The sequence below is a fragment of the Phyllostomus discolor genome, chromosome 3 (assembly GCF_004126475.2).
Source record: "Phyllostomus discolor isolate MPI-MPIP mPhyDis1 chromosome 3, mPhyDis1.pri.v3, whole genome shotgun sequence".
In the NCBI taxonomy this organism is placed as follows: Eukaryota; Metazoa; Chordata; class Mammalia; order Chiroptera; family Phyllostomidae; genus Phyllostomus; species Phyllostomus discolor.
In genome coordinates this window covers 211,202,503-211,212,147 of record NC_040905.2, presented here as the reverse complement: position 1 = coordinate 211,212,147, position 9,645 = coordinate 211,202,503, and the positions used below count along the sequence as shown (strand labels likewise).

Genomic DNA, 9,645 nt, shown 5'->3' with positions numbered 1-9,645 from the left:
CGTTCTGGGCCGAATCCCTCGCCACCCACCGTGCACGGGGCCGCCTCTGCCTGTCAGTAACTGTCGTGTCACCGGCCTGAGAAGCGAAACATGCCCAACCTGAGGCCCCGTGTGGCAGGCGCTGTAGTGCGCCCGAGGCTCGGAGCTCCGGCCAGCGCTGCTGCGGCGTCTGGAGCAGCCACGTCTTCTCCGCCCACGGGACGACCTGGGTGTCTGCACTGTGGCTCACGGAGGGCCAGGCACGCATGCCAGCGTCACCGTCACTCACTGGACAGGAAGGCTGTCTTGCCCCACCGCTCACCTCCTGTCCAGAGCAGGAGGCATCAACCGCAGCACACACAGCACCTGGGGCCGGACGAGAAGACGGGCCGGGCCCCTCCGAGGGCACCGTCCTGGTGCGCTCCGGGTCCGCCTCGCAGCTGCCTACCCGCTGCGGGGCTGCCGCTGAGCTCCACCCAGGGCTGTGCCCAGGCATCCCCTCCCTGCCACCCACCAGAAGCGGGCCCCTGATGGTCCGCACACCGACTTGAGGGGATGACGAGCCAGCAGCACTCAGCCCCTTCCCTGTGAGCAGCCCCTGGGCGGCCGGCCCCACAGCTGCTCAGCCCCGGAGAGGAGGGAGCCTCTCCCCTCAGCACGGCCCGAGAAAACCCACTCATGCCTGTGTGCAAACCAACCGGACGGTTTAATGGCAGGGGTGGGGGATGGGGGTGGGTCGGGGAAACAGTGGAGAAGCATCTGTGGGCTCCGGTCCCGCCGCCGCCTCCTGGGGTGCTGGTGAGAACGTCCACGTGACGGGCGGCTTCAGTGCTGCTCGGCGAGCAGGAGCCGAGCAGGCAGCTGGGCCCAGGGGCTGGGAGGGACACGACACCGCTCAGCTTCTCCAGCCACCGAAGCCCTGGACAGACCTGCGGGGAGGCGCCGGGAGAGGGGCCAGTCAGCCTCGGGGCCCGCGCGGCTGCTGGCACTCGCGCTGCAGGTCTGCGCTCTCACGGCCGCACGAGGCCCAGGGGCTGCGAGTGGCCTGCGGGCCTGGCACCCACTGCAAAGGCATCACTCGGGTCCTGCCTTCCGGCCTCTGCCCACCGGGAGGCCCGTCCCTCCTCAGGCGTGGCCCTGCTCGGCCTGGCACCGCCCGCCACACCCCTGCTGAGGTCGGCAAAGCCACAACACCTCGAACCTGCCACGGAGCCCCCAAGCTCCCAGGACGAGCTTTCAAAACAGGAAGTGTGCACACACAGAGCACAGGCTGGCGTTTCCATGCACCCCCGCCCCGCCGTCACCCGTGTTCAGTGCCTCCGCCCTGGGGATACTCACGAGTTGGAGGATCCAAAGGTGAACCCTGGGGGGAAAAAAAGGACGATGTTAACACACACACACACGAGCTTGAAAGACAGAGGCGCGCCTGAGGCCACCCCCCCCCCACTGTCTCCATGAGGACAGCCCGCCCTCCCCAGGGCCCCCCCCCCCCCCCCGAGTGGTGCAGGCAGAGGGGCAGGCCCGGCCCCTCTCACTGAGCTTCTCGGGGCCGCACGGACCCACGTCACTGGGGAAATGTGTGTTTCTCGGCTTCCCCACCCACTTCCTTCCTCCCCTCCTTGAAGCGGGAGCCCGGGCCCGGGCCCGGCTCTGCGGCTCCCTGCCTGCACCTGCGCACGAGGGGCCCCTCGGAGGGCCCTCGCACGCCCGCGTCTGCAGCAGCAGCAGCGGCCGGCTTCCGTGCCCCCCGAGTGGGTCGAGGAGACAGAAACGGCTCACCCGTGCCCACTGTCTGAAGGGGCGGAGCACCAGGCGAATGCAAGACGTTTTGTGAAGTCTCCACATCTTATTTTTTGTTTGCTGGCTTGGGTTTTTAAACCCAGATCTAGTGAGGTGGTTATTTTGGGTTCTCAAATCTTGAGAAAAAAACCCAGCCAGTCGTTAATTTGGTAAGAAAAGGCATAATGCGACGAGTCCAGGTGGAATCTGCAAAGGACAGTGTGCCCTTCGGCACCTGCAGCCTGCAGAGCGCTGCCCCGAGCGCCCGGCGAACAGCACTCACGTCTCGGCAGGTGGGCGGGGGAGGGGGGCCCTAGCGGAGGAGGAGCGGGAGGGACCACCGCGCGGAGGGCCGCCTGCCTACCTCCTGCGCCCGAGCCGAAGCCAGAGAAGCCCCCGCTCTGGGTGCCGAAGCCCGAGGTCTGCTGGGACAGGGACCCGAACGTCGGCGCGTTCTGGCTGGCGAGGGTCCCGAAGGACGTGGTGCTGCTGCTGCTGCCGAACCTGGTGCCGGCGAGAAACCGCGGGGTCAATGCGGCCGCGCCGCCCTGCGCCCGGAAGCCTCGGGCTGCAGCCCCCCAGAGGACAGGCCAGAGCCGGGCAAGCCGGCTCCGCTTTCCGGAGCGGGACCGCAGGACGGCGCCCAAACTGCGGCCTGTGCGGCGCCTGCGCCCTGCCCGCGGCCCGCGGCGCGGGGCTGCGTGGAAACGGAGCAGCCCTGCGTTCCTCTGCTCTGGATCTGGCGGTTTCAGACTTTATCCCACCGTTTCTCACCGATCGGCACCCCTCCCCCTCTAACCATTCCTCTCTGAACGTCCACGCTGAGGCAAGGTGTCGTCCGCGTGCACCGCCCCAGTGGCCCTGCCACTCCCACCGTGGTGCTCCCCCAAACCACAGGGGGCACTCCTCAGAGGTCTGCGGGGTCAGAGGCCGGGGGCCTGGGCAGGGGGACGCCGGGCTGTGCGGGGACGCCACACTGGAATCGTCAGCCGGTCCTCACGAGCCCTGTGTCACAGCAGGGACCGCACGGGCGGCTGGGACCCCCTGGGACGGCCCCTCCGGGGCGGTAAAGGCAGTACGTAAATGCAACCTCAAGGTGCCCGGCCAACACGCGCCTCCAGCAACGGCAGAGCTCTGTGCTGGTGGGCGGGGCCGCTCGGGGTCACCGAGACCTGCCAAGGACGCTGGTGTCGGGTGTCAGCCCTAAGGCGCCTTTAAAAGCTTTCCTTGACTTGAATTCTTGGGGTTTCCTGGGGGAACTTAAAAAACCCATTCCTCTCCACATAAACCCGAGAAGCGATATAAAGGCTCGCTCGCTGTTCCTGAAACCGGCCAACGCTTCTGCCCCAGGTTCTCTTGTGGAGGGCGTGAGCGAGAACATCAGCTCGTTTTCCAAAAAAAGATGGTGTCACCTCGGCAAGACCCGCCCCGGGACCGTGGCAGCTCCCCAAACCACCCTCCTCTCCGATCCCCGCTCTGTGTGTCCTGTGCCGAGGGCAAGAGGTCGGCGAGACGCTCGCGTCGGGCGCTGGCACCCCCTCTGCACGAGGTGCTCTGCTGCCCGGGCCACGGGTCCTTTATGGGGGCTCCGTGGAGCGGTGACAGCCGCTTCCTCCCGGGGGCTGTGGCACCCGACTGAACTGCCGCGGCCCTTGAAGGCCGATGCCTCACACGGCATTTAAAGTGCGGACGTGCATGGGGCCAGGGGAGCAGCTTCGAGAGCTGGGGGCCCACTTAGGGCCCAGCGGGGAAGCCGGCCGGGGGGGGGGGGGCTGTGGACCGCCCGCCCTCTCTGGGGGGCTGGAGTGGAGGAGGGCACACAGGAGTGGCTCGCTCAAGGACGGCGGTCTGAGGCACAACAGCCCGAGAGGAAAGAGTCTGGAGAGGACGATTCACTCAGGATTTCCGAGCAGAAGTGACAACACGAGGGACAGTCTTGGTCGCAAAGGAGCCCCGGAAGGACTGTTTTTCTTCCTCTAACCCATCGTTTCGCTCCAGCCGGAGCACAGGGCTCCGCCCACCAGGACCCCCCACACCAGGGGCTGCCACGGCGTCTGGCGGGAAGAAGTGGGCCTTCTCGCAAGGAGTAGAGGGGTCCTGGAGCAACTCGTTTCCGCGGTTCCGCAGGGCTCTCGGGGGAGAGCAGGGAGAATGCCAGCACGTCCTTCTCCAACCCCCAGAGCCAGGCCGGCGGCCGCAGGCGCCCTGCCCCGGGGCTTACCCGAATCCTCCCGCGCTGGCCGCCGCGGTGCCCTCTCCGAACACTTTGCCTCCCGTCGAGCCCAGAGGGCTTGTAAAGGCTGGGGCTGCCCCGAATGCTGGCACCCCTCCAAACCCAGGGGACCCCCCAAAAGTAGGAGGGCTGCCAAACACTGGAGCAGCACCGAAGCCACCTGAGCAAAACAGAGGCAAACAGAAACGGGGGGAGGGAGAAGGGGCGGGAGCAGGGGACAGTGAGCAGTGGGAGCCAAAGCAAAGAGGAGGGAGAGAAGGGAGAACACGTTAGAAATCTGCACACGGGACTCGGACGGGGGGGCAGCGCCCTCTCTGTCGGCAGGGTCCCGGGAACCGCAGCCCACCCCACCGCCACCCCGCCTCCTCCTCCAGCCCCAGCCCGGGTCTGGGGCCGCTCGGGGGCGGCTCCCGGGAACTGTGAGCGCCCAGCAGACCCGCACTTGTCCGTGGGACCCCGGGGCCCTCCCAGCTGTGCGCTGGGCCTGCTGGCTCCAGGCCTCGTCACATCAGACTGCCACCAAGAGTCAGCTTGGGGCATCTGGGGCCCCTTCCAGGGTGCAGCACTGCTCTGAGATTCTCCATTGTAAAACCGTTCTCAAAGACCCCAGCCCTGTCCAGCTATCAGAGATGACGGGCAGTGTCACTGCGCGTCACCAGGCAGGCAAGGCGTCACCGCGTGGAAACCCACAGGATGGCACCGGCAGCTCCGAGGCCCCCCTCGGGAGACCCGTGGGCTGGGTCACGGCCTCTCGGGAGGGAGAGCTGCTGGGTGCTGGCGCCGCGCCAGGGGCTTTTTACTTATTTAAAGCTATCGGCTCTCACGTCTCCGCTGCGGCCTCTCTCCCCCTCCGGCTGCCCGGGAGGGTCTTCAGAGGAACGGGCTCTCCCCTGCAGCCAGGAAGCCCTCCTCCTCAGGGAGGAGGCACACCGCGCGTCTCCTCTGTGATAAGACTGCGCGCATGCCACCGCGGTCACGCGTCGGCTGTGGGGAGGCCCCAAGGCCAAGGCGCCCTCCGCAGGCTCCCGGCCCCGGCAGTGGGGCGGGGGAGGGACGGTCCTTCCCCGACTGTCCCTCCGGCTCCCGAGGAGGGTCCCGAGGCCCGAGACACTGCCTCCCTTGTTCCGGGCCATCAGCAGAGAAGCCTGGGCAGCGCCTGCTGCCTGAAACGGGACGCACAGGGCAAGACCTGTGCTCCAGGGAGCGTCTCCTGAACGGGGGTGGGGGGGGGGGTGGGGGGGCTCGCCCGGGAGCCACACGCCGCCAGGCACGAGGGCGGGACCGGGTGTTGTTCCTCTCGCCTCTTTCGGGAAGTGAGTCCCACCAGGAGGGCCCCCGGCTGCCTTTCTCCTTAACCTCTCGCTCCACCGTGACTCCACTCGGCCCGTAGAGCGTTTTTGGGGCCCGCCCCCCCGAGAAGGCGCTTTCTGCCGAGGCTCACGTTTGGGGTAGACGTTCTGTATTTTAAAACCGTGGGTGAAATTCCAAGCTATGGTAACGGGGACTGATGGGTTACAAATGTAACGGACTGGAAAAAAAAGTGCTAAACCCCTCGCAGCTGAATTATTCAAGGCGGATCCCAGATCCGGTTACCCTTCCTTTCTAGACGCGCAGGGCTCCGCAGGGCCGGGGCCTGCCGGCACTCAGACCGCGAGGTGCAGGCGACTGGAGGCCAGGAGTCACCAGGACACAGGCAGGGAGACGGATGGGGAGAGCACGCGCACACACATGCACACACACGCACATACACACACACGCACGCACAGGGCCCACACAAGGCTGGGTCACAGCTGTGTGAGACGGGAAGAGAAGGCTCGTTCTGGTCTTGTTTCCGGAGACGGCAACCCGCTCCCGATGCTAGGAGGGGCTCGATGTTACTAGATGCCGTATTTTCATGCTTTTCTTCCCCAGATCAGTACAAAAAAACGTCCTAGTACCCACCGACCCTAAAATGTCTGGTTCGCCGAGGGCGTGTGCCAGGTGTGTGGAACGCTCCGTGTGCCAGGTGTGTGGAACGCTCTGCTCGAGCCCCACTCTCTCGGGGAGCGAGGGGTCCCCACTGCACAGGTGAGGACGCCGAGGCCTGGAGCCGTGTCCTCTGTCCACGGGCAGCGAGCTGGTGCAGGGCGGAGCTGGGGCTGGAATGAGGGGTGCGAGGACCACCTCTCACCTGACCACGGTGTGTTGCGTGCCCCTTCCCCCACCGCCACTAACCCGGCAACCCCAGCAACAGAGCGGGGTGAGCCCAGAGGACTGGACGGCGGCAAGGTCACTTCCAGCCCTGAGCATAATTTCCTAACGCAAGTGGGCTGAGGGAGGGTGGACACTTCTGGAATTTTCAGAGACCCCCCCCTGGACCCTCAGTCTAAGCCCCTCGGAGAGCCGAGCGTGCCAATCCCGGTGCCTCGGCCCCTGTGCTGCCCGGGCAGGTGGGCAGCTGCCGTGCCGAGGACAGGCGTCCAGCGGATGCGCCAGGCACCGCTCTCCACGGAGGCACACGCCCTCACCGTCACCTGCCCAGCCGCCAGCTCACTCGTCGCGTGTGTCTGCCAGGGAGCGCGCTCTGTTTGAGGGCTCGGACTCGGTGGTATCACGGGGTGCGTGTCCTGGATCCTGGCGCGGGTCCAGGACAAGGAACGACACGTAAGGAGAACACCCGAGTCAGAGACACTCGGGTGCTCCTGAAGGAAACAGTCTCGATGACGAACGGACTCAGAGCTCTTCGGCAAGGGGCGTCTGCCCTGGGAACGAGGAGCGAGCGAGCGAGCGCCTTTGAACCGTCCGCTGCACGGGGGCTGGGGCCAAAACGGAGCCGTGCCGCCCGTCCCCCGTCCCCGTCAGGTTCTAGGGAGGAAGCACCAACACCCGGCACAGCCGGGTCTGAGGGAGCGTGCCCAGGGCTCTCGGAAACCACGGCCCTCGGCCCGCAAGGGGTTCCAGGTGCGCACCAGGGGCGGTCCTGGTCAGAGCGCCCCCCGCGTCAGGCCCGCAGTGGGGTCTTCCCCGGCACTGGCAGGACTTCAGTCCACCACACACCCGAGCGGGGGAGGGCCCCCGCCCACCCCAGGGGGGCCTGCTCGGAAGAACGGCTTTTTCAGCAAACACCCCCTTCTGCCCTGCCTTAAACAAACAAACAAACAAACAAACAAACCCTCTCACACAACTGTCCACGCCACAGGGACGCGAAGGCAGACCCCCTGTAGACCTCAGAGACAGAAATGAAGTATGTTTTTGAGTCTAAACATACAACGTCCTTGAAAAATTTTGGTTCCAATGTAGTACGTGGTTTCAAAAAGTCGCAGTTCGTAAACAAAGCGCTTTGAGTGACGCTGGGTCAGAGGGCAGGGCTGGCAGTGCTGCCTGTTCCCGGTTACCGGGCGCACCCAACTGTGGGCGCTAACCGGGCTGCACGCGTGCCGCGTGACTGTCTGGGTATCGTGCACGTGTGTCCAACGTGTTCATGTTTGTTAGACTCAGAAGCAAAAAAAAGAGATTTGGCCAAGACGACAAAACGATACAGACAGAAGAAATTACACAGTCTGTCTCATAAGCGCCCTTACTTTGGTTCTGTGGTTGCTAAACAGTCACGTTTTCTTTCCTGAGAAGAAGACTCTTAAGTTTTCTTCAGGTTCCCCTATATGCGCTCTGTGCTTTCTAACACACCCCGGGAGACCCAGACCAGCGTGGGCACGTAGTAGATGCTCAGCAAACACAAAGGGGGCGGGGCCTCGCTTCACCCCCCCAACCTGCCCTTCCCGAGGGCCACCGCGAGCCACCTCCTTCTCCTTCCGGACAGCTGCGCACAGAGGGAACCCCAGCGGGTAGGGACACCAGTACCTGTTTTGTTTGGCGCGGAAAACCCGAAGCCTTGGGACGCCACGCTTCCTCCTCCGGAGCTGAAGGTGCCGGCGGGTTTCTGCTCCCCAAACGAGGAGCCGGCGAAGCTGCCGAACGTCTTGGCCCCGCTGTTTCCGAACAGGTTAGAGGTGCCTGAGGGGACGACAGGCGAGCGGGAGGGGGGTCAGAGGGAGAACACGGGTTTCCTCCCGGTCCGCCTCTCGGGACAGAGAGGGAAGGACCCTTGGCCGCGGGTTCGGGAGACGGGAGCGAGTGAGGGGGGTGAGCTGAGCGGGGGCAAACGGACGCCTCCTCTGATCCCTGACCCGCCTGCGCCTTGACGGCCAGTGCTCAGTCCCGCTGGGACCCGGGCCCAGGACGCCCTGACACCACTCTGCAGGCAGAGAGCAGTCGGGCGGGGGTGGGGAGGGGGCTCCTTTGCAGAAACCCATCTGCACCACCGCCGGGGTGGGGCCTCTCCGCGGGGAGGACCGGCCCAGCGCTTCCCTCCAGACCGGATTCTTCTGAGAGCGAGGCTTGTTTCCACCCGTCTCCTCCTGAAGACCACCTTCGAATTCCGTGGAGCCCGAGAGAACGACACCAGAGCAAACCCCAGCCCAGTGTGCCGGCCCCCAGCCCTCTGTGGCCGAGCCCGGCCTGCTCGCTGCCCGGCCCACTCGGGGAAGGAACGCAGACGGGCAGCAAGCGCGGGGCTCCGGCCTGAGCCGATGGGGGCCAGGTGTGTTCTGAGAAGGGGAGAGGGGCCAGCAAGATCTCTTTCTAAGGAGTCCGATTAAGCCCCCGACCTTTCAGAGGCACATCTACGGGTCATTCCCTCAAATACGCTCCGGATCCCCTCCAGCAACGAAAGGAAACTGACCACCAAACCCAAGCTGCGTGGCAAGCGTCCGTCTCCCCACCTGGTACGGACGGGTGTTTATTAGAGTTCGCACCCACAGGACACAGGTGTAGCTGGGAGGCTGGCGGGACGAGCTCGGGGCGGGGGGGGCGGGGGGGTGAGGGGGGTGGGGAAGGAGGGGACTCCGTGCCAGGGGCGGAGCTCGAGTGTCCGCATGAGGCCAGGCCGCCCCACCAGGTGCTCACGGTGGAGACAGCGGGAGGGAGGGGGTCAGTAGGGTCACTCACTCTCGAGTCAGGCTGTCTGAAGAGGCACTCGGCCCACCGCTACCCTGCCAGTGCCAAGGACCCCTCTCCCTGCTGCGGACCCCACGTGTGAGACGCATCCGTTAATGCTGCAGTCGCAGTGCTTGACCCGCGGTCCTGGGGCGAGCGGCCTCACCTCAGGGACACGCCGGCCCCGGCTGCCAGGCCCCGATGACACGGAGCCTCGGACCACCGCACGGTCACCCCACCCGCCCTCTGGAACTACTGCTGACGGTGCGAGAGCTGGGCCGTGAGGTGCCCGCCCGACGGCGGGGGCGCTCAGCCTTTATCTAGGGCCCCTGGGCTCCCGCCCCTGGGGCGCCCCCGTGAACAGCCCGGCCGGGCCCTGGATGAGCCGGCTGGAGGCCCTCCCCCCCGCGACGCCCTTCGGTGGCTGTCCACTCGACGCCGGGTCCGCAGCCTGGCTTCTCGGTCCCCCTCCAGCCCGGCGCTTCCAGGGCGGAGCCCGCCATCTTCTGACTTGTGCCACCGACGCAAGATTCCAAAGGGCAAACGAAGCCCCACTCGGGAGTAGCAGCCAGATCTCCTCTTGGAGAAACTCAAAGCACAGAGGGGAAATGACCTCACTGGGACCATGCCAGGAGACTTAGCTTCCGGAGGCCGGAGAACATTTACAAGTTCTTGGGCCTCCT

The 9,645-nt window shown here is 65.8% G+C and overlaps 1 protein-coding gene across 1 annotated transcript in view; it reads right to left on the bottom strand.

Annotated features, from left to right (window-relative positions):
* Positions 1 to 744: 744 nt before the first annotated feature.
* The window catches only part of NUP214 (nucleoporin 214), a 77,495-nt gene continuing 68,594 nt past the window's right edge, over positions 745 to 9,645 (bottom strand). The window contains exons 32-36 of the mRNA XM_028516280.2: positions 7,829 to 7,981; positions 3,980 to 4,151; positions 2,123 to 2,262; positions 1,318 to 1,342; positions 745 to 908 (exon numbers count right to left, since the gene is read on the bottom strand). Coding sequence (XP_028372081.1) covers positions 875 to 908; positions 1,318 to 1,342; positions 2,123 to 2,262; positions 3,980 to 4,151; positions 7,829 to 7,981 — 524 coding nt within the window. The 3' untranslated portion in view covers positions 745 to 874. The remainder of the gene's footprint in view (positions 909 to 1,317; positions 1,343 to 2,122; positions 2,263 to 3,979; positions 4,152 to 7,828; positions 7,982 to 9,645) is intronic.